Source organism: Capsicum annuum, chromosome 7 (assembly GCF_002878395.1).
Source record: "Capsicum annuum cultivar UCD-10X-F1 chromosome 7, UCD10Xv1.1, whole genome shotgun sequence".
NCBI lineage: Eukaryota > Viridiplantae > Streptophyta > Magnoliopsida > Solanales > Solanaceae > Capsicum > Capsicum annuum.
In genome coordinates, this window is record NC_061117.1 from 221716022 (window position 1) to 221742004 (window position 25983).

Consider the following 25983-nt stretch of genomic DNA (forward strand, 5'->3'; position numbering starts at 1 on the left):
CTTAAAATAAAATCACCTTTTATACGTAAAAAGCATTTTACTTTTCAAAGTGGTCCAGAAAAAAAAGGGGAAGTGTTTAGTGGTTACTGGTTAGTTGATAATGAAGAGAACATATTTTTATATTTAATACAATAATAATTTATTTTTAAAATATTTAATTTATCATTAATAAAATAGTTTATAGTCACACAAATATATATAATTTATTTTAAATCATAAATTTTAAAAAAAAATTCTTAACATTTATATTGGGTCAATATTGTGAACCAAAATGGAAATAGTCATGGAGTCAAATTTCAACTATTTTGCAAATACTGGTAGGCAGAAGGACTGGTACAATTTAATACTCAAAAACTAACTTATTTCCACGTACACTTATAAAATTTAAACTTACCAGTAATGATTTGCAAGGTCCACAATAATTCAAAATTTTAATTAAAGTCATTTCTTTTTCTACTATACGTACGATAATGACATCCCAACAACTCCTAGCTAGGGTAACTTTAATTTATTTATTTTTACCTCGAATTAATTCTCCATCCCAATAATTTTAACTTTATTTTAAGTTTCTTTCATAACTTTAAATAAAATAAGTTCAGAATTCAACGAGACTTGATATTTTAAATCATTATTATGTTTAACACCTTTCTAAGGAAGTAATCTCGAATGCGCATTTAAGATATTTGGAAGAATTCAATATTCTAGGCTTAAACTTTATATTTATGTTTAAAAACTTACTTAAAATAAATAGAAAAATAATTTATCCAGAATTCATAAATTTAAAAATTAAAAACAATACTCGGTTCGCCTCTGCTTACTTACATTTTGAATTAGGAAAATTGACTTTACAAAAATCTCTTGTAATTTTTTTCTTTCTAGTGAAAAATGTCATATATAGCTAAAATATCATTTACAATGAATTATAAATTAAAATCTTCCCAACTTCCAAACGAAATATACTCAGGTTGTTTAGAATAATTGTTCTACTCATTTGGGTTGTTTCAAGAAAGATGTTCTCCTCGAATGAAAGTACTAAATTTACTTGTCATGTTTGTCAAAAATAGTAATTCTAAAACACTTGCCATTTTGGGAAATGTGAAAGAATTACTGTTAACAAAATCAAAAAGAGAATGGAGTGAGCATTAATGGAGAAAGATTATTGTTGTACCGCAGAGTATTGATCAATCAAAATTACCACGCTCAGAAGGTGAATATAGCCGGATGAAGATATATACTTAGATATACGTGTATGACATAGTGGGAGATAATGTTTAGGAACGAAGTTATACACAAAAAGGTGAGAATGACCTCTGCTGCAGACAAGATAAGAGAATTGAGAGTCATGAGATAATTTTGACATATAAAGAGGAGGTGTAAGGATGTGCTAGTAAGGATCAGTACGAGAGGTTGACTGTAGCGGAAGTTTAGCGAGGTAGAAGTAGGTTGAAGAGCTTGGGGAGGAGGGAAGGGGAAGATAGTGATTAGACAGTTGTACATAACATATTTTCAGCTTGCCAAGAAATTTAACCCCAGACAGAAAGATATGAAGAGTAAAAATTAGGGTAAAAAGTTAACAGACAACAGTGTGTAGAGTGTGATCACACATTATATGGCACAGTGTGAGAGAGAAGGGACTACCCCATCCTTATTAGTAGTATTAAATTTTTTATTCTTCATCGGATATCAATATATGTTGCTTCATTTGCTTTGGATTGCTATTTGGTGTCATATTTCCTTACGACTTTGCTTTAAAAACTTTTCGTTTGAATTGAGGGTCTATCAGAAACATCTTACTATTCTCAAAGATAAGACTAAGATCTGCATACATCTTATTTTTTTCATATCTTATTTATGAGATTATACTGAATATATTATTATTGTTATTATTATTATTATTGTTATTATTAATAGGGAAAATGACACTCTATGACCTATTAAAAAAATAATAGCCCAATTATAGCTCAAGTTTGGCATTTGGATAAATAATATTCAGTCGGCTAAACAAATGTCATTTTATGGCCATTTCCTAATCTTTCCCAATTTGGGTCATTTTGATCCACGTAGTCCATACACAATCCATATACGATACTGATACAGTCTATATACAATACTGATACAATATTCAACTTGGGCAATTCGAGCCTTTTAAAAATATTTCAATTTTTTTTTAACTATAAATTTTTAATTTGATCAAATATTATGCTTTTTTTTAATTCTTTAGAAATAATAATTAAATTATATAAAAACGATAAAATTATTAAATAAAATATGAATGTAAGATATATGTATAGAAATTATATAGTTCTATCAAATATGTATATGTACAATATATAGAAAGTGTATACAAATTATATAATTGTTGTATAAACGTGTAAAAAAAAGTACAGTTATTATATAAATTATGTATCAAAACTGTATAATTTTCGTATAGAATATTTATGTGTAAAACCTGTATAAAAGTTGTGTAAAAATGATATATAACCAGTCAGTAAATTAGATGGCTAGAAAGTGGAATTTAAATTCCATGGCCTTTTTCAAGGAAATAGTTTAATTTGAAGTGCAAATGTATAGTTATTATATAAATTATGTATCAAAATGTATAATTTCCGTATAGAATATTTATGTATAAGATTTGTATAAAACCTGTATAAAAGTTGTGTAAAAACGATATATAACCGGTCAGTAAATTAAAATGGCTAGAAAGTGAAATTTAAATTTCATGATCATTTTCAAGGAAATAGTTTAATTTGAAGTGCCGTTTGTGTCCTTTCTACTTATTAATATGCTAAATATCAAAGAATAAATAAGACATAGTCAAATAACTCGTATTATTAATGTTTTTAAAGTGTGTTCAATACCAATTTCTCCACATGGGGCCTGTTATCCTCACACAAGGTAATAACCCTTATTACTATTTAATCATAAACTAGTACTACTATATATTAAAACAGGAAAATACAACACAAAGAAGACACACACAAAAAGAAAAGAATCTAATTAGCTCCACTATCAATATTAATTAGCTTCATATATCAAAAACCTTATGTACAAATTACAATATAGTATATTACTTATCACCATATAAAGAAAAAGCAAATTCAAATTCCCTCATCAAAATGGGGAAAATAACAATCTGTATAATAAGTCTATACATGTCATTTTCTTCATTTCCAAATCTCAACTATTCTACCAGATATAGATATTACTATCATTTATTCCATCTAGGTCCACTTCGCTTCCCTAGATTTCCATATAGGCCCCTACGGAAGTAAAAATGTATAAAACAATACCCATAACTTATGCTATTATCACCATATCGACTATCATAGCATCGATCTTGCTCGATCTCCTCAAAATTGACATGTGATTCTCCAAATATAATGTATTTTTAGAGAATTTAACATGAGCATGACATCAAAAGTAAAGAGCCGACGTGACGTAACTTAATATAGTACTCATATTAAGATTAGAGATTGTTAGGCTACAATCCAATCTGAGTACTGATATCTCAACATGAGCGTGACATCAGAAGCGAAAAGCCGACGTAACTTGGAATTGTATCATATCAAGAGAGATTGTTGAGCCTTCAATCCAATCTAAAAGTATCGATTCTCCAAAAGTACGTTCATTTTCTAAAGTATCCAACAATATGATGAAATCGAAAGTGAAGATTCCACGTAACTCATCAACAGAGGTTGTTGAGTCTCCAGTCGAGTCTAACTTCATTGGGTCCCACAAAATGCTGACTTGGCTTACGAAACGATACCACGTGGCTATTAACCATGAAAGCAGTGACCCGCTCCGAAACCCGAATTTCCTCCATTTTCATGTCTTGCAATCTTTTCACATACTCAGGCACATGCACCAGATCCCACACTACCCCCACCCCCCCTGGTTTCAACACCCTAACCACCTCCCCTAATACCCTCATCCTCTCCGCCGCCGCCGCCGCCGTCTTCTGCCCAAACTCCTTCCCTACAGTATGCACAAACGCCGCCGACGCCACCACGTCGAAGTAATTGTCATTGAACGGAAGTTTCCTCGGGTCACCGGACCTACAAGTAACATACTCCTGAACACCTTCACCGCTCGCTGTTCGCAGCGTCGAGAGTGATCGGGTCGGGGTCGGGTGTAACCCGACGACCCGACCCGACGACCCGGATTTCTTCAGCTGCAGTGCAACCGTATTGAGTAGAATCCCACGACCGCAGCACCCTAAGTCAAGTGCATGCTTAACACAAGACCAATCACCAACTGAATTCACCATTCGCTGTGCCATTTCCCAGTGAAGTGAAACGGAAGAGTAAAATATATTCCCAGCTGCATAGAAAAGGCAAACTGCAGAGATTGCAGTGACTGAGCCGGTGAATCCAGCGGTAAAGCGAGCTGAACTAGGTCCGGGTAAAAAGTACTGGAAAAAGTAGCAGATTGGTTCGAAGTAAACTAGAAAAAGCACAGATGAAATAGAGAAGAAAATGGCATGAATTAGTAGGAATATTGGGGTGTGCCAATCATCTATTCCATATATTGAATAGATCTGTCCCCAATCTCTACCAGCTTTTCCCATTCTTCGCTTAATTCTCCGTTTCAGTCACTATTGTCAATTGAAAACGAACAATACAGAAACTTTTTTTCTGCGTATGGGAACACGATTGAAGAGATTGAAAACCGTAACAGAAAAAACTAGTGAATTTATTCAGATCTCAGCGCAGAGAAAGGATAAATAGAGTCAAGATAGATTAAATTGAGCAAAAGAGTAAAGCAGAAAGCACAATATCTGAAAGATTGATAATATTCGATATTGTGATTGAAAAAAAAAACAATGAATATACCAAAACAATACAGAAAAATCAGTAAAAAAACATCACTTCTATATATGTGAGTACAACACGGAGAAAAGATAAACAGGACCGAGATCGAGGCACAATAAGTTGATGCGAGAAAGAACAATTTCAGAAAGATTTATATATTCAATATTGTTGATTGAAATGAAAGACCAAACATATTTTCGGCAACGAAGGCAGAAAAGGCAGTGAGCAAAAGAATAAGTAGGAAGCACGATGTCAGAAAGATCAGTAATAGTATTTGCAAATTCTGATATAGAAGAAAATCTGTGTACTTTTAACTTTGATACTGCATAGCAGTAGTACTAGCTAGTATTAATAATGGTGATGTAATGCCGCGTTTGTTTGTTGGGATGGATTCGTCAGAGAGATTATGGAGAGTGCTATATGATTATTATGATGAGAAAAAAAGAGTGAACAAGTTGTTACCACTGTCCAGTGCTGTGTGGGGTTAGTTCTAATTCATACTGCAATTTATATATGCACAAGATATGAGAGTTGTTGGGGCCGGGCAGCAAACAAGGACGATAGCATATTAAGGCCGCATTTGACCATGAAAATAATAATTTTTTAGAGTTAAAAGTATTGATGTGTTTGGTCATGAATAAAATGATTGTTGGTACGCTAAAATTATTGCTATGTGCGGTGTCTGAGGAAGGGTCTCACCACAAGGGTGTATCGTACGCAGTTTTACGTTGCATTTCTGTCAAGGTTGTCTTCAAAGCTTGAATTCGTGATTTCCAGGTCATTAATATAAATTGAAATTGTTTTTAAAATTTTGTGAGAGAAGTAGGAGTGAAATGATTTTCAAAAATAATTTTACTAAAGTAAAATAATTTGTATGATCAAACACTACCATTTTTACTTTTTCCATTAAAGTGAAATAATTTTTCAAAAAGAGGTAAAAATACTCGCATGACCAAACACCTACTAAGTATAATTTGATAAGTGAAGTTTGAAAAAATGATATGCATATAATCTTATAACATCGATCTTATAAAAATAGAAAGACCATTTTCGATAGATCACATGTGCAGAATATGAGAGTTGTTGGATCTATGTCGAAACAGACACCAATGTTCGAAGGCAATATATCAAGTATAATCTCACAAGTGGCTTTGAAAAGAATGTTAATTGGTGTGTTCATAGATCTTGTAAAGATAGAGAGGTTGTTTAAAATACGTCATCGGCTCATGTAAAAAATTGAGTCAGGCAAGACATATCTACAATATTATGAATTCACACAAATTCAGTAGCGTTTGTTTAGCTCATACATACTCACACATGTATATCTTATATCGTATGTGATATCAAATTTAAACTCGTAAATTTTAAATTTTGACTTTGCCTCCAAAATCGAGTGATGGGCGGTGGGAATATTTTTTTGAAACAATAATAGGATTAAGTGACTAACTCCATAGTTTTAACAAGAGTCGTACAAATGGAGGTGTTGGATTTGATCTTTACGCTATCCAAATCAATTCCAATTAGCGTAAAGGCGTGCTGCCTCTTCCCTTTTCTTTTTTATACATCAAACACAACTTTGTTTAAAATATATATATATATATATATATATATATATATATTATTAAATCAGGTTCATAATAAGTTGTAAAATTTAAGGTAAGATCGATCGCATATAATAAATTTTTATGATCCAATAGACTCCACACATAATGAAAATTTTAAAGCATTGGACTGTATTTTTTATACATCATTACTCTTAAACGATTAGAATTTTGAGTAGCAAAGATCACACTATATATTCGAAGAATTTTATATTGTGGATAAATGAAATTCATCTGTATGATAAGGATTTGTGACAATAAAGAATTTATTAGTATCATGAAATTTTTTTGAAGAAAATCTTCCAAGTATTCACGTTAAAATACCATGAACTTGTTTTTCAATTTTCACTATAAAAATATTTTTGTAGAATTGATGCAGTTATCTGTCAATTATGTCAATTTTTACTTTTTTGAAAAAAGAAATTATTAACGTTTATATTCACACTGATAATTAGGTTAATGGGACCCATGTACTACAAATCATGTACAGTAATTCATTTTTCTTTAAAAAGCAGAAAGAGTAATTATGTTAAAATATCGGTAAAGTTTTGCTGCTCAATTGCTATATTAAAAAGTATAGACATCTGTCTAAATAATAATTAGGGTTAATGAAAGCCTAATTAAATAATAGGACTTATATATTGTTTTAACTCGAACGTTAGAGGTTGCAGAGGCGGAGATAGTGTTCGGGTTCGGCCGAACCCATTTCGATAAAAAGATATATTATTTATACAGAATTAAAATTATTTTTTATATGGTTATAGTAGATGTTGAACCTCTTTCGACTAAGTTTTTTTGAAATATGGAATCCCATTAATTGAAATTTTAAGTTTTCTTTGAATATAGAACCCTCTTTGTTGAAATCTTGATTCTGCCTCTGATAGGTTGAATTTTTACTACTATATTGTAATTTAGATTTGAACCTTCCTGCTCTTTAGCATAAAATTTTGAATCTCGTGTGTTTATTATTTTATAATCAAAATGTCTTAAAAGTAAATCGTATACCTCATATTATTTATTTTGGTGTGTAAATTTGTGATATTTTGAATTACCGGACTTTCATTACTGAATTATAGCATAATTTTTTTTAATGATATTCTAATACATAATAACTGATAAATCTGGAATAATCGGTAAAGTTATTGCCATGTAACCACGAGATCACGGGTTCAAGCCTTGAAAACAGCCTCTAGTAGAAATGCAAGGTAAGGCTGCGTACGATACATCCTTGTGGTGAGGCCCTTCCCTGAACACCATATATAGCGGTAGATTTAATGTATTAGACTGCCCTTTTAATTCTAATACATAATAATTTTTTTTTAAAAATATATTTTATAAGAAATTAATATCATTTCCTCCATTTATTTTTATACATAGACTATAGGATTATTTTTTCATGAATCAGCGCCTAACAAAGTTATATATAGCACATCGATATAAGTCAATGTTTCGTCGTGTTATGGTATTAAATTATTATTATTATTATTATTATTAATAATAATAATAATAATAATATTATATTAATTAAATGTTGCTAGCAATTAGTCAAAATCGTGAATAGGAGAAGGTGAAATTCCATTGAGGGTTTTTATAAAAAATTAAAAATAGTGGACTTGCGCCAATCAAGGGATTGTTTAGTCAATAGGAAACAAGAATAAACATAACTTATTGTATCTTATTATTGCAATCTTCTTTAATAATATGCTTTACAAGCCAAGTCAATAACCTTCCCCTTCAATATTCAAAACAAGGGTGTTAAAAGGACTTACTGAGATTAAGATTGAATTTGAACAGATTAAAATGAATTAAACCGATAAATAAGTAGATTTATGATTTAATTAAAAATTGTTTTGAATGAAATGAAATGGGCACAAATAGTGTTATCTGTAATTTTATCGCTATTTTGTGTTGATTTTAACGTGTTCTTCATGAATAATTTTTTATAGAATAGAAATTTATAATTTTACATCATATATTTCACAAGTTATGTCCCGTATGACTTTTGTACTTGAAAAATAAAAAAATTAAGACAATTCAATTCATGCAATTGATCGAAATACAAGCTAAACACTGAATAACAACTCAATTCACTAATTTTTACCAAATTTTAATTTACGTATTTGCTTTCTTAAAGTTTTTATAAGTACCTAATAACTTTTTTGTAGCTTCATACAACATATCAAATTAAAAATATTTTATGAGTTAATTTAAACTATGCATCAGTTCAACTTTAAAATTAATTAACTTAGAGCGAAGTAAAATGGATAGATTGATATCTCATTTAAATTTGAATAAGTTGAACGAGTCATATTCTTATTAAATTAATTTTGTCACACAATTCAAACTTTCAAACATCAAAATATTCCTCAATTCTTTTCTTTAATTTAAAACAATACTTATTATTATATGCTGTAATGCATCTTTAGGATCACTCGTTTTCATCTCGTTCGTCACTTTTCTTCATCGTTAAATTTAATTAATTAATTAATTAATTAATTATTTTATGAGATATTTTTCTTTATAAGGTGCCACTTTTTTCAACACGCATTGCGACATAAGACAAGTTTACCCTTCCTTGCATCATTTGTGCAATATACTAATGGGCTCGTATTTGAGGGGTTTTTTCGTCATTTGAAGGAAAAACAACGTTTTATTTATTTACCCCACTCAACATCTATATCTACAACGAATGGCGAAGCTAGAAATTTGATGAAAAGTGTGTAAAAATTTTCTTTGCATTAATATAGGTGCCTCCGTCGATGTCTACAACGTCACAGTTTATATGATACACTTCTATTTAATTCGTTCCAAATGAATAAATGTTGATTTAAATTTTTAACTTGATTTTGATCTCAATAATATAATTTAAACCTTATTTTGATTTTCATTTTTAATCATCTAAAATTATGATAAGATAGATAAAATCTCTCCATCTTTAACTAAAAATTTCGCTTCTAGACTTTAAAATTAAAAAAAATAAATTAGTAAGAAGCATTTTCCATTTAATAGACTTTATGAGTCACAAATTTAAATTGGTTGAATTTTCAAATTGAGTACTAGTTTTCCATTTAATAGACCCTATGAGTCACAAATTTAAATTGATTGGATTTTCAAATTGAGTACTAGGCATAAATATCTATAACTTCTTGTAGATTATATGTTTTTAGAGAATTCCATTTAAATTTTGTGCCCATTCAAATATGGCGTAAAGATGATTCAATAAGACAAGGCTTTCTCTGAAATAAATTGACGGATGAAGCATTTTGGTATTCCCACAATCTCAATTTGTCTTAAATAACATATTAATTTTATAATATTTATTTTATTTTTAATAAAATAATTTTCTAACTATAAAATATATTTAAAAAAAATTTAAAAAATTCATATTGAATTAAACTACGTCACAATTTATTGTGATGGAAAAAGTAATAATAATAAATGTAGTAAGAATTTTTAAAAAGGGGTAATGGATTCCAAAGGTGAAGAACGCGGGAATGGCTAAAAATTGACCAAGTGTAGATGGAGACAGTGACATATCATTAGGGCCATTTTTTTATTTTTTATTTTGACGGTGCTTTAATTTTCTAAGTAGAATATAATGCATAAAATTATCTTTCTTTCTTTTTCAGCTCTTGTATCAATCGAGTGGAAAAGTTTTCCCAATACTTTTTTTTTTGGTAATGACCAATGAGCATCGTGAATCAGGGCGGAGCTACGGTTTTATCTTCTTCGGTGAAAATTATATTATATATATATATATATATATATATATATATAGTTAAAATTATTTTTTTATATATATATAGTAGATGTTGAACCCTATTCAATTTGTTCGTATGTTTATTCTGACCCTTTAGTGAAAATTCTGTTAGGATTTGTCTTGAATTTCCTACCTTAACTTGGATTCTACCGTAATTGTGTTTTACTTCGAAAAGAATTTCTTAATGAAAAAAGTTTCCCAGTAAGAAAAGATCTCTTTCCTATTAGATTTCTATTAGACTTATTCTTTAAGAGTTTTATAACTTTATAAATATACACCTCTCCTCAAGTCATAACACAATAACATCCACAATGTAGTCATTAAAAGTATTGTTCAGGGAGAGTTTTACTCTTTCATTAGTTTTATTTTTTTTAATATTAGATTTTATATGTAAGTCAATTGGTCAAATCATATAATAATATTATATTTTTTAGTATTGTTTTTTTTGTCGTCTGGTTTATCGTCTCATAGTTTGCAACTAATAGCTTACGCATGACGCCCTCTCAATTTCGAATAATCTCCCCTGAACTCAACAAGTAATCTCCCCTTGGCCTAAATTTTCTAGCAAAATTGATCATCTTTTCCATCATATCGTCATTATTGATAGTCTCTCTACGTAGTTTCAATTGAGAAGAAATTCTGAACATGGCAGAATTGTATTCATGAACAAACTTATAGTCTTAAAATTTTAGATGGATCCATTCATATCATGCTTTGGGGAGGATGACCATCTTTAAGTGGTCAAATCTTTCTTTTAGGCTCGATATGAATGGATGCATCTGAAATTTCAAAACTATAAGTCTGTTCATGATTACAATTATGTCATGTTCAAAATTTCATCTCAATTGAAACTATGTGGAGAGACGGTCAATGATGACGATATGATAGAAAAGATGATGATCAATTTTTCCAGAAAATTTAGGCGAAGGGGAGATTTGTGAGAATTTGTACTGAATTTCCTACCTTACTTGGATTCTACCATAATTGTGGAATAGCTTATGGTTCAAAGGTCCAAAGGTGTGGTGAGACGAGATTAAATAGGTTCAAAACAGTTTCAAAATCAAGCTGCAACAGTTTGGCGATAATGAAGATTTTTGTCTAGCTACGTATGAAGAAGGAATTTAAAGCATATTTTCAACATTCCTGCCGCTTTATTTTTAAAAATAAAATCTTTAAAAATAAAAAAATAAGATATTTTGTAAACCATTTTAAATTCATAATATTTTAAATTTTATTTTAATCATAGCAAGCAACAGTTATGAAGATTATATGAAGTAAAAAAATCAATCAAGAATTTTCATTTCAGTTTCTATTTAATTTTCTTTCTTGTCCTTTTCCTTAATTCTGACGTCGCCACTGTCCTGAATGGAATCATTTGATTGTTACATATTCGATAAATTCAATAATTTCAACTTGAATTTAAGTTTCATATTAAAAGTTTATAAAATATTTATATTAGGATAAAAGGTCAGTAAAAATGTGTTATTTTATTGTTCATACTAATAATTGTAGTGCTACGCTTGAAGTTTCTTGAAGTTTTGATGGTATTTGTTGTTTTGAGTAGAACGAGGATAGTAATATTTCGTGATAGTCTTGTTTTGCTTACTATCTATTGTTGTGATACTACTTATTACTTTCTATTCTTATATTACGTTTTTTTCTTTACCGATCTTATACTACTTATTACTTCCTATTCTTATATTACGTTTTTTTCTTTACCGATCTTACTTTTAGCCAGGAGTCTCTCGAAAACAACCTCTCTACTTCACATTTAAGTTTGAGGTGTGAATTGCGTACACATTACCTTCCTCAAACCTACTTGTGAAACTACACTGAATATATTTTATAATTAAATTTATACAATATATAAAAGTTTATTCAGAATTAAACGTAGAAAATTATAAATTAAAGTTTTTGACCCAGATTCTAAATTTATGAAATTGAGAAGGTGACAATAAAAAGTCCAAAGTGAAATACATGATCCTATCCAAAACTTTGAAATGTTACTACTACTAGTTGATAGGAAAAACATACACAAAAAAACAAGAAATGTCTCTGTCTCCCACCCCAGTTACTGTAATCCAATCTTCAACTATTCATACATTATCTTTAGTTGAAATTTGAAATTAAAAAACAAAAGAAAGAGCATATTGCATGCAATTGAAAAAGGCTAATTATATAAAATATTGAAAGTTTGCTTTAATTATTAGTTTTACTTTGAAAATACTTTGTGAAATTTGAAAATTTTGAGTAAAAATCATTAGTTCACATTTATAACTTTTTAACAACATATTTTAAATATCTCACCAGTATTTCAAATATTGAAGTTCAACGATATATGTGTGTTTGGTCGAAAAGGTGAAATTTTTGTTCAACAAAATGTGAATATTTACATCATTACATGTGCTAGTTCATAGTTCATATGAAAAATTTACTCATGTTATTAAAGTGGATGTCATTAAATAGGTAATTTACCTATTAAATGTAAGCATATTTTCCTTATCAATAGAGAATCTTTTCATTTAAAGTTAAAATTTGGCAGAGGGAAATATCTAATTATATTCATCAAGCAAAGATGTGCGATATTTGCTTGAAGAGAATAATTACGTCTACTCATTATCAACGATGATTTAATGTGATTTGGTTCTTTATAGTTATATTAGCATTTGGAAAAAAAAGATCGTTCAAAATATACTTTTAATGTGTAATTTAATGCGTTTTTAAATCGACCTTGCATTATTTTTCCCCAGAAAATCTCATAAACGGAGTATTCACTGCACTTTATATGTAACTACTTCTTTTTCTTTTCAATCATCGATATGTATAAGACTTAACTCAGATATCCAATAATCTTCCCTTCAAATCAAGTTTCAAATTGCTCATTACGAAGTAAGTTTTACATGATCAATTATCCTACGATATTATCTAAAGATTAATTGTGCATCATTCAAATTATTCGAGTATTTATGATCCCCGAAACTCACATCTTTCTTTTTGTGTGCATATATACACGTATACATTTCTAAGTTACGATCAAGATAGTAAATTTGTCCGTAATGTGCAAACGTAGTCAGTTGGAAATACACCACCATTATGTCAATTTCATACTCATCTCGTCGAGTTATTGGCCTTGACACCAGTTATTTGGAAATTAAAAATAGAGCAAATATACTATGCAAACAGTAGATGTGTATATGAATATATGATACTACAACTTTTCTTTTTTTCTTTTTAAGGCAGTGCCAGTAATAAGCATTAATTCAATCGGATGAATAATTAATAAAAAGCATGTGTGACAAGAATATTTTTTAAAACTATGCAACATAATTTCATCAATTAAAAGAAATGTGCTTCTTAATTAGAAACTTCTTATTTTAGCATTATGCATCCAGTTGTTCGTCTGAGGTCACACAAAACATTTTTCTATTTAGGTGCAAAGCACAATATAAAACTAACTTAATTAATTAATTAATTAGCATTTAATTAATTTCTCTTTTGTCTTCTTGTTTCAAATGACAATTGTGTCCAATGTATGCCAATTACGTGCAATTTATGGAGCGCTTATATATATCACAATTTAAAGACCACTTTTGAGTAAACTAAAAATCTTATGAGAAAATATGAGGTCGGGAATTAAAGTTTTGTTAGCATTAGACGTCATTATGCTATAATCAAACGCTTACCATCATGTCAAAAGTTAAGCTAATAACAAGAACACAACTTATTCGTAACCAAATCAATCAAGCAAATGCCATGTTCGACGATAATTTCAATCTGAACCTTCCCGCCCCATTTTCATAGGCAGAATATTGTCGTAACTCAATGGAATCTAATATTTTATCAATAAAAAAAAAAGGGTAAATCTCCATAACAAATATAGGCTGACACATTGTGACCTAAAATTAAATGATGGAAAAGAAAAATAAGAGATGTGATCTAAAATAAGGATCTAAGCAAAGTCCATGCATGCATTCTTTCTTTAGAAATGGGCAAAAATTGGTGATGTGTAGCTAGGTCAGATTGTGCATGTGCAAGGTCTTCATATGATGACCAAATCCAGTATTTATTCAAAGCCAATAGTCAATATAGATAGACCCCCCCCCACCACCACCCCACCACCCCCACCTCCACACACCCAGTCTAGGTACCCCCTTTTTATTGACCTTTTCTTTACGTAAAAAAAACCTGGTATCTAAGGAAGGTTTTCTTGTACTTACAACTTTTGAATTGTGCCACAATATGTTCAGTCTAATTAGGTCACTAGAATAAACATGGGTATTCATATTTAGTGGCGGAGCTAGAATTTTAACTAAGAGGATGTAAAATCGAAAGAAGTAAGCACATAAACTAGCCGAAGGTGATTCAACCTCAATTATATGTGCATAAAAAATAGTTTTAACTATATATATAAATAGTACTATAATTTTCCGTTGAAGGGAGTTCGAATGAACCTCTAGTCATGAGGTGGCTCTACCCCTATCCATTCATATGTTTATGCGCAAGAACATCCAATTTCGAATCTATGTATGTTTATTGGTGAATCTCAATCTGCACCTAAATTGAACAAAAAAATAAATAAATAGTGTAGTGGATGCTGGTTAGATATACGAGAAAAAAATAAATACAAAGGCATCTCGATGAAAAGGATTGAAATCAACAAGGTGCGTCACATAATCGTTAGCACAAACTGCTCCAACATACAAGCATATGATAAGATTATATGGGAATAATAGATCATCATTATCAGATACAGATCTGAACGACCCAAAAAATGTAATTTAACATATGAAGGAGGATTAATTACTAGTATTGCCAAGTGATTAATTAATGCATATAATAAAAAATTGCTCATACAAATATCATAGTTGTGTAACATAATTTTACACCCATATAGGCCATAGTTCACATAAACTCCCGAAATATACGGCAATCCTAGTACAAAAGCATCTCTTCATTTAGTACAAAGGCTTAAGCATTAAAAAAAGCCATTCGATCCCATGGGCCGGTGTACAATATGAGTTATCGGTTCGATCGAATTTAATATTTTTTGCTCAAGTTTAGTATATATACATATCGAAAAATCTATTAAATATGTATAGATATTAAATTAAAAAATCAGTAATTCGAATAGTAAATGGATTGAGGGAACTTTCAAATCATAAAATTCAAATTTTTGAAGCGGCTTCTCATTGATTTTCCCCATATATTATGGAACCTTCCTTGAGTCTTTTATGAGACACTTGTCTTACTTTACTCACACTCAAACGAACCTTCATTAAGCATATTGAGAGGACAATGTATGTAATGATCATCCTTTTGAAAAGAAATGTTTAACATTCTCTTTAGTTTATTTGATAACAAATGTGAGAGTTACATCTTAGAAAAATTAAAGTAGTAGTTAAAAAAAAAAAAACAGCTTGGTCCACTAAAGCTCCCGCTATACGTGGAATCTGTGGAAGACCGAACTTCAACGATCTGTTGTATGCAACCTCACCTTACATTTCTGTAAGGGGCCGCTTCCACGACTTAAACTCGTGACTTCCTGATCACATGACAACTACTTTACCAGTTACTCTCAGGCACAAATTAAAGTATAGTGACCTTTCATAAATACACACTTCAATTTTCTTTCATAAAAAGAAAAGTTGTATTGCATGTGGAACCAAATTAAAGCCCAAGACAAATGCGAGGCCTAAATTGCGTTTGTGGAACCAAAACTTGCATAGCATGATTAACTCATAGCACATGTTCATGTTTCTGTTTCTCAATTGGGACAGCACATGCCATACCCTTTCATTTTTATTGAGGTAAAAGCTATCAGAAAAACAATCAAATTAAAGCTCATGGATTTATGACTATCTGCAATTAGGTAGCTTATATGACACATAAAGAGCAAAAAAAATTTCACAGTCTAAAAGTTCTCGAGGTCTAGTGGTGCACAGTTCAAAATTCGATAGATGATGGGCACATCTCCACTTAACTATAACACTTTTATTTGTGAATGTGTCTAACTTATATAAACTTACTACGCTCTTACCACTAGATCAGAATCCCGGAACTCACATGAAACTGGAATCACTAGTAATCGTATTTCAACATGCCATTGTAAATATATATGTAGGGCCCTTGTAGACACCACCCATCACACTCTGGAAATTGGTTCTATTTCTTGAAATGGGAGTTCTCTTCCACCTTACCACAAAAACAAGTGGCCTAACAAAAAGGGAATTTTCCCATACAGAGAAATTTCCATGGATCATATTGCATGAAGCAAGCAAGAACCAAGTTGTTGAAAGTTACAAGCCACAAAGTTACTTCAAGAAGGGAGGAAATCCATACAAAATTATGGGACAATCAAATGAAGTGTAATTTTCATTAACTGAAAATAGTTCCAATCAGACTATTTAGTTATTTATTTTAAAAAAAGGCAGATCGGTGCACTAAAGCTCTACACAACGTTCGGGGAAGGGCTGCCCCATAACAAGGGTGTATTGTACACAACCTTACCTTGCATTTCTACCCTAGGCTGTTTCTAAGGCCTGAACTCGTGAACTACTGGTCACATGCAGGGGCGGCTCAAGCAAATTCGTGGCCTAAGGCCAAAATCGAATGGAAGTCTTGATTTTTTAAGAAAAATTATTTGTTTTTATAAAGTCTACTTTTAAAATTATATATTTCTTCTAATAATTTTATTTTGAATTAATAATATAGTCAATACATTAATTTCTTGAGACATAGTACTCCGGACTAAATAAATCAAACTCCTTCTTCATCCTTTTATATAAAAAATTTATTTTTCTACAAATAATATTTAATAATTTTTTATTAAATTTTGGCGCCTAAGGCGGCTGCCTTTTTTCCAAACGGTAGAGCCGCCCCTTATACATTACAAGAAATATGGAAAACTCAGATATACAAAATACATACATATACATGGGCTAACTGTTCTTTACAGAGACATGGGCCTTAAACATAATGGCCCGATAACAAAAATAAAAGTAGCCCACATCTATGAATAAACTTTGGGCCTTCTCACTGATGGGTACATAACTGGACTCTAGTTACTCCAATCTCTACTACTTTGGAACTGAGACGTAGTAGTGTTGTTGTAAAAGGGGTGAATCTAAAAAATAGACCCAAATTAGGTTGACTTTCAAATTTTAGCCCCAAATAAAAAGATTTCCTTAAAATAGTCTTTACCTATTAACTAATATTTTTTGGAATGAAATTGCCCTGATCAATTGAGTAAATTAAATAAATGATCCTTATAATGGATAAAAACTCCAAATTTATATCTTTCAACTTTCATTTTTTTTTCCCTTTTTATTTTTTCTTTATTCTTTTTATTTTTAATTTTTCTCAACTCTTTCTTCCTTTTTTTCTTCTCAACTTCTTTTTTTATATATTATTTTGATTTTTTATTTCTTTTTTCCTTTTTTTTTGTTCTTTTTAGTTTTTCTCAACCATTATTTTTTTCTTTACACCTCTCAATGTCTACTTTTATATATAAAAAAAAAAAAAAACTTTTTTATTTTTCTTTGATTTTTCTTGTTCTTTTCTTTTTGCTTTTTAAATTTTTCTCGACCTTTATTTTTATTTAATCTTTTTTCTATTATTTTTCTCAACCTTTATTTGTTTTCCTATTCTCTCTCAACTTCTACATTTTCTTTGATTTTTATTTTTTTAATAATTTTCTTCTTTTTTCGCATTTTTTATAATTTTTGTTCTTTTCTTCGATTTCTTCCATTCAAGTTACATCTCATGAGCAAGAGTTGACACTATCACATTATAAAGGCAAGACTTATGTCTTTTGAACAACAAGCTATGTTTCATGGGTAAGAGTTGACACTACTACATTGTAGAGGCAAAACTTATGACTTTCAAACAAGAAGTTATGTTTCATGGCAAGAGTTGACACTACCATATTGTATTTTGAATGAAATGTTTATAACTCTTACCTTAGAGGCAAGACTTAACTCAGGGACTTTCAAACATCAAATCATATTCCACGGGCAAGAGTTGACACTACCACATTGTATTTTGATTTATGAGATGTTTTATAACTCTTACCTTAGAGGCAAGACTTAGCTCAAGGACTTTCAAACAACAAATCATATCCCACGGGTAAGAGTTGACTCTACCACGTTATACTTTTATTTATGAGATGTTCTACAACTATTGCCTTAGAGACAAGACTTAGCTCAAAGACTTTCAAACAATAAATTATGCCCCACGGGCAAGAGTTGACTCTACCACGTTATGTTTTCATTTATGAGATGTTCTACAACTATTGCCTTAGAGGCAAGACTTAGCTCAAGAACTTTCAAACTACAAATTATGCCCCACAAGCAAAAGTTGACGCTACCACATTATATTTTCATTTATGAGATGTTCTACAATTATTGCCTTGGCAAGACTTAGCTCAAGGATTTTCAAACAACAAATTATGTCCCATAGGCAAGAGTTGACTCTACCATGTTATATTTTCATTTATGAGATGTTCTAAAACTATTGTCTTAGAGGCAAGACTTAGTTCAAGGACTTTCAAATAATAAATTATACCCCACGGGCAAGAGTTGACTCTACCACATTATGTTTTCATTTATGAGATGCTCTTCAACTATTGCCTTAGAGGCAAGACTTAGCTCAAGGACTTTCAAACTATAAATTATGTCCCACGTACAAGAGTTAACTCTACCCCGTTATGTTTTCATTTATAAGATATTCTACAACTCTTGTCATAGAGGCAAGACTTGGCTCAAGGACTTTCACACTACAAATTATGCTCCACTGGTAAGAGTTGACTTTACCACGTTATGTCTTCATTTATGAGATGTTCTACAACTATTGCCTTAGAGGTAAGACGTAGCTCAAGAACTTTCAAACAACAAATTATTCCTCACGGGCAAGAATTGACTCTACCACGTTATATTTTTATGCTCTTAAATTTGCTTTGATGTCAAAAAAAGATCCCTTTCGGATTATCTATTTTTTTTATTAGCAAAATAAAATAGAAGTTGAAAAAAAAAAAAGAAAAAAGCAATCAAACAAAATAGAGAAATAAAAACAAAGATTGAGAAAAAAAAGCAAGAAAAAAATAAAGATTAAGAAAATAGCGAAGAATTAAAAAAAATTGAGAAAAATAAAAATAGAGTTTGAGAAAAATGAGGGGAAAAAAGAGAAATGATAAAAAACAAAAGTAAAAGAAAAATAAAGGATGATACAAATAAATTAAAAAAAAATAGAAAAAAAATAAAGGTTGAGACAAATGAATTAAAACATGAAAATAAAATTAAATAAAAAAATAAAAAAAGTAAAAATAATAAAAATAAAAATAGAATTTGAGAGACAAATGAGTATGAAAAGTAAAAAAATATTTGAGATATAGAGGACAAAATTGTACTTGTACTATACTACAAAAAGAAGAAATAAATAATGCTTCAGGAAAAAAAGAAAAAAAAAGTTGAGATAAATAAATTAAAATATGAAAATAAAATTATAGAAAAAATAATAAAATAATAGAACATAAGAGACAAATGAGTATGGAATGTTTAAAAATATTTGAGGTGTAGAGGGGGTATTTGAGAAAAATCAGAAAAAAAAAGAAGAGAAATAATAAAAATAAAAAATAAAGATTAAAGACAAATGAATTTAAAAAAAAATAAAAAAAAATGAAGAAATAAATAATGTTTGAGAAAAAAAAGAGAGAAAAAAATAAAGATTGAGACAAATGAATTAAAGCACGAAAATAAAATTAAAGAAAAAAATAAAAAAAGTGAAAATAATAAAAAATAGAATTTAAGAGACAAATGAGTATGAAAAGTTTAAAAATATATTTGAGATGTAGAGGGGTAAAATTATACTTGTACAATACTTAAAAATGAAGGAAGACTAGTTTTCAAAGACTTTTTTTATTAGGGTAAAAAATCTAAAGCCATCCACATTTTGGTTTATGACATGTAATTTTCTGTTGTAAAATGTTGTATTAAGCCCATAGAAAATATTAATTCTATATCCTTAGTATTTTTATGTTAAAACAATATATTGTTTATTAAAAGTAAGATGAATTAGATGCATTTTACACTATTAAAGCTCAAAAATATCTCCAATTAACATTTCTATCTTTATAAAAAGTCTGATTTTACTTAATGATATTTCTCTTGTAATTGACCTTATGCAACACAATTTAAAATTAATTGAAACTAGCTATGTAAATTTGATCCAAAAAAGTATAGATATGTAAGACAAACATTAAATTCTCTATCTCTATTTTATCTCATATATGCTCTTATTACTACTGCATTTGTTTTTTGTTTTTTTGGTTTCTCATCTGGTATTCGGTGCCTGCATTGGAGCCCCGGATCGCGCGTTGCAGGGCCCATTAAGATGACAGCGCTCCCAACAGAGTTTTCTTCATATCCAGGGTTGAACCCTCAACCTCTGATTAAAGGTGAAACAGTCTCATCTGCTGCACCACAACCCATGCTGATCTATTGCATTTGTTTTGACAATGATAATTGACATGCATGTATAATATTTAAAAGGGATGGACCTCAGTTTATTTAATTTGTCTAACGTAGAATGAAAAGATAGCTTTGGGTACACTTGGAGGTATCCGATTTGAATTGAATTAGAAAAACAGGCCATGCATTAAACATGAGAATAAAAGCATCCCAACTGTGATATGAACGCATGGCACTTACCCACACCTTAACTTCTTTCCATAAAATATTTTTCATGTTTCATTTTTTCGTTGAAATAGATTGACATTGATCAATATTTAAACTATATTGATATGAGGTCGTAACTTATACCCCCCTTCTTGTTTTAATTTAAACATCTTTACTTTTCTCTTTGCTATTTCCCTAAAAATGAATCTTTTTTTATATGTGGTAAATTTTTCTATTTCAATATTCTATATGATAAATTTAAGATAGTAAGATTTTTTAAATTATGATCGACTTTGGTTTAATACTATAAGATTCGCAAATCTCGTTTTGTTTATGAAATTTCATGCTTAGTCAAACTAAGATACTTACTTTGGGACGGACAAAACAGTACCATTAAATCCAACGTATACTAGGTATAATTATATAAAAAATGTAAAAAATTTGTTATAAGATTTAGAAAAACTCCAATCAAGCTAAGAAGATAGCTAAATGCTTTAATTTTCAGGCAGCCTTAAAGCTTTGGACGTTAATATATACGCTCCAACCTTCCGTTCACTCACGACCCCTACATTCTGAGTTCGATTACTCATTTTAATCCGAAAGTCAATCATTCCTAGCTTTAATAGGAAGGTGTAGTCCAAAGCCCGACAATATTGGAGAGTTCCCATGTAAACGTGGCAATGGTCCATTAATTTGGAAGCTGAATTTAGACATTATTGACTTCATTCATCATCTCAAGGCTCAAGCTTGTCTAATTAATGCTCACAACCTGCGCCTTCCACGCCCATCGCCCATTCTAACTAAGGCGGTTTAATTAGTGGCCCCTCATGAAATAGCTCTATCACAGAATGATCAAAAGGCCAAGTACAAATGTACTACGAGTACTATATATATAGCTCATGTAACATTATTCTTTCCAATCATTCAAACAACAAGTTACGAATAAAGGGTAACTCCGGATCGATTGCTTCGCATATTGAACGTCGATTGATTCGATCGATATGGTTTGTTTTTGCTTTTTGGTGGATCAGAAGAGGATGATGAAGCAGAGTAAGCCCGTGGCCGGCTCGTGTTCGCGCTGCGGCCACAGCGCTCAAGTTGCGGATATGCGGACCGCTACCAGATTTTGTTACGTTCCCTTTTACTGGAAATCTTGGAAGGCTATTGTTTGTTGTTTTTGTGGTGCTATTCTGAAGTCTTACAGATAATATATAATAATAATAATAATAATCATTGAGTACGTACTCTAATAATTCTGCTTGATATATATATAAACTTATATGTTGATATTAATGTAGAGATTCAGGACGTACTATATGTATATGCTCTGTACTGCATACCTAATAGTTATGAAGCCATCAAGGCAAAATTTCTAACTTCGTACATATTACATACAGCCTTTGTATCTGTGATCTTGATAATTTTGAAATAAAGGGTTTGTTCTTTTCGACGTTTGAAATTGTGAATTGATCGTTTTTCTAACTTAAATTTCTACCTACGTCTTTTCTAGAGAAATGATTGTGTTAGTTTAGTCGAACTTCAGGGTTCGATCGGTGGCACCATTAGCTGACGTAGAAAGACTTAGAAAATCAATATGAAATCGACTCATGTATCGATCTATCCGTCTTCCCTCGGAAAGAAAGTAGTTATATTTGCTTGAACCCTCCCAAGTATAAGCCGTACCTATTCTATTAGATTCTACTGAAAGTACAAGCTAGAGATGTATCCCAGCTAGATCACGTTGATTACTACTCTTTCCGTTTAAAAAAAGAATGAAACTTTGACTTGACACAAAGTTTAAGAAAATAAAGAAATTTTTGAATCTTGTGGCTTTAAATTAAAGTTATGTTAAATGTATCAAAATGTCATTTAATTTTGTGATCCTAAACATGCCATGTGGAAAGTCGAAATTAAAGTATTGCCAAAAAAAGAAAAAAATCATTTTTTTAAACAAATTAAAAAGGAAAGTAGGTCATTATTTTTTAAACGGAGTAAGTACTATATTGCTTAATCATATTATATAGCTAGCTAGCTAGCTCTAGATACACGTTTCATCTATTGAACATATATAAAAGAAGTCTTTGAACATATGAACAAGCTAAACTAAATTAATGCATCAAATAAAATAGATTAAGGGATCTAGCTGATGATGATCAATTCATCATCACTGTCCTAGCTGCTAACTTAATTTGAAAGAGACCGTTTGAGTTGTATTTTTTTTTTGAAAATACATATATATGTTGTTGAATGCACCTTCCCAGGACTTTTTGGAAGATGTTCACACTTTTAATGCAATTGCTACATTACGTTTCACATGTTCTGAAATTGACATATATAAGGATTTGTACGTGTGCCCACGCTGTGGGAGGAAACAAGAAAGCTCCAACTCCTTTCTCAGTTTCTCTTGCATTTGTTGTATCGTATTTAATCTGATTGAGTATCGAATTTCAAAAAGATTTTTCTTTTGATATATATAAAAGTATCATTTAGAATTTGCGGTTTTAAACATGTCAATTTAGTTAGTTGATCTTGATCAAATAAGTAGCAATCGATCTGCAAGTTCAGAGAAATATGTTAGTAATATCTATTTTGTGATCTCTTTAATATATTGTACATAGATATGTTATTTATAAAGAAACTCAAATTATGATTTAATAAAGTATTAAAGTTTTTTGGGTCTAAAATATCTATTAGTATGGGTTTATTATAGATAAGTTGAAACTCATTGACCTTTTCTTCGTTTGATGAAACTTATAGAAAAAGTATCTTTCTTTAAAAAACACTATTTCAAGAAAAAACAATTTTCCTAAAAAAACACTTCAAAGCCTTAAATAGGCTTGATCCCTAAATCAGAAGACAACCTTCTTTTCTTTTCTCTCTTTAAGGTTTTGAAGATCTTGTCTTCTTCAAAAGTTATTGTGATGAATAAATGTTAGTGTTTCAACCATTCTTCTATAGTATTCATCATTGTCTATTGATTTACTTGTGATCCTGTAGCAATAACATAAAGTCTTCCTACAAAATAAATCAATGATCTTGAAAATATTGGATGGTCGTGAACTTTTGACCTTCTTTGCTCCATAAATAACCTTCCAGATCAAAAGTTGAAAATGTATTAGACTTAAAGTTTTGCCTATGGAGCAAGCGGATCAAAAGTTCGACTACCTACTTCCAAGGCCATTCATGTAAATCGCCCAAAAAGTATGTTTCTTTCTGGACCGAAATTGGGCCCAAAGAGATCTTTCTAGTTAGTGTTGATGGGCCGGAGTTGGACAAAAAGCTGATTACTAGTCCTTTACTAAACTTTATTGGATTTGGCTCATTTATGATCTTGCATTTGTTCGTCTGAAAATTATACAAATACACAACTTATATTTCTAATATTATAAAAAATCTCAACTTCCTAAATATATTATAAAAATTCAAACATATACTCAGAATGTTATGTATATGTCAGCTATGTTATGTATATTAATAGAAAGAGAGAGCAAAGTAATTAAAAAAATGGGAGAGAGTGTAATTACTTCCAAAAATATTGATATTTATGTTATTTATACTTTATTCATTGGTCCAATTAGGTAAGGGGAAAGAAAAGAGAAAATGACAAAAGGAATTAGTGGGAAATCGAGTATTCATTACTGAGCATGAGTTATTTCTAGATTATTTATCTTTATCATTTATACTATATGTGTGATGATTGAATAAGTTATTCCATATATACAATGAAATAATTATGTTATCAACATAATTTAATTTATGAAAAATAAACTTCAATTACAAATAAAATATGAAGAAACAAAATTTTTTATCAATAAACGATATGAGTACAATTTTATTTCTCACTTGATTCCTCTTTCTTGAATTTTTCTGTAATTTCAGGGCCGTTAATAGCGTATTTCTCGAATGTAGGAAGATTTGAATTTGATGTGAATTTTCTCCATAATTTGAAGGTCGTTAATAGCGTATTTCTTGAACATAATAATATTTGAATTTGATCTCCATGAAAGAAGATTTTATAGATATTCTTGATGTATTTGACTATCAAGAATAGATATTCCATGAATTTGAAATTATCGAGAGATGGTTGATCCCAAATATTTCAATTGATTGATATAAATTTGCATATCTCACTACCATAGTAAACAACCCCGAGGACTTTACCATGTCCCGTGCTTGTTTCCCTTCCAAATGGTTAAGAGTGAAAGTGACACAAATCGGTGATGTGATGTGACAATCACACCTAGGATTATCTTAGTGTGCATGCATGTTTATACCTCCTTTTAAGTACCAATAATATTATTCATTCACTCTTTAACAACACATCTCAAGTGTGTTGTATCCTTCATTGACGCCTTTTGCTGTTTTATTGGATTGACTTCATCCCATTAATTATTTTTCTAAAAAGTCCACTGCTCCCTTCACTTTATTTTTACTTGTCACTATTTCACTTCTTGATACCAATATATATAAACTTAAACCGACATTTTACATGTATTTTCTATATTAGTTAATATGAGAAAGATTGCACTTTTTGTATAGTTTTCAATCATCTAGTTTTAAATTTAAAATATTAAATTATACATCTTAAAATCTTGATTAAAGACTTAAAGTTCATAATATGATAAACTAGGTAGAAAAAGGTATAATATCTATAATTAAATGAGTATTATTAAAGGAAGAGAATATTAATTTTAAGTAAAAATGAAAAATATTTAGGAACGGAGACACTAATTTAGATAACACATCATAGTATCGCGCGGTGCGGCATTATTGACGCACGTTCCGTGAATGGCGGTGCATATTTCCATGCACTAATTAACAACTTCCCTAATATGATGCTCTTATTTTCTAAAGCAGTTGATAATAATAATAATAATAGTAGTTGAACACACAGAATAAAAATGACATAAATTCTTGGACAAATATGTTAATTATCAACAAAATTGTCCAATTTGTCTTTCTAGTGGGACCAAAAACAGATTTTTTTTTCTACAGTAAAAATTGACATTATGGACCTGAGTTTGTTTTTAGCATTTAAACCAAAATTTAGAGCGGACAATTATAATAAGCTCATCAAAATTTAGCTTTGATATTGTGTAATAGATTATAGATATGAGCTAGCCTCCTATCTTAAAATTTGT

At 30.0% G+C, this 25983-nt stretch overlaps 2 protein-coding genes across 2 annotated transcripts; one reads left to right on the plus strand and one right to left on the minus strand.

The window, feature by feature from the left end:
* Positions 1-2997: 2997 nt before the first annotated feature.
* On the minus strand, positions 2998-5373 carry LOC107878692. Its single transcript, XM_016725779.2, has one exon. It carries the CDS (start codon positions 4565-4567, stop codon positions 3686-3688), a length of 882 nt encoding a protein of 293 aa, XP_016581265.2. The 5' UTR covers positions 4568-5373; the 3' UTR covers positions 2998-3685.
* Positions 5374-21667: 16294 nt separating this feature from the next.
* On the plus strand, positions 21668-22292 carry LOC107877404. Its single transcript, XM_016724054.2, has one exon. The coding sequence runs from the start codon at positions 21844-21846 to the stop codon at positions 22048-22050; it is 207 nt and encodes a 68-aa protein (XP_016579540.1). The 5' UTR covers positions 21668-21843; the 3' UTR covers positions 22051-22292.
* Positions 22293-25983: the final 3691 nt, after the last annotated feature.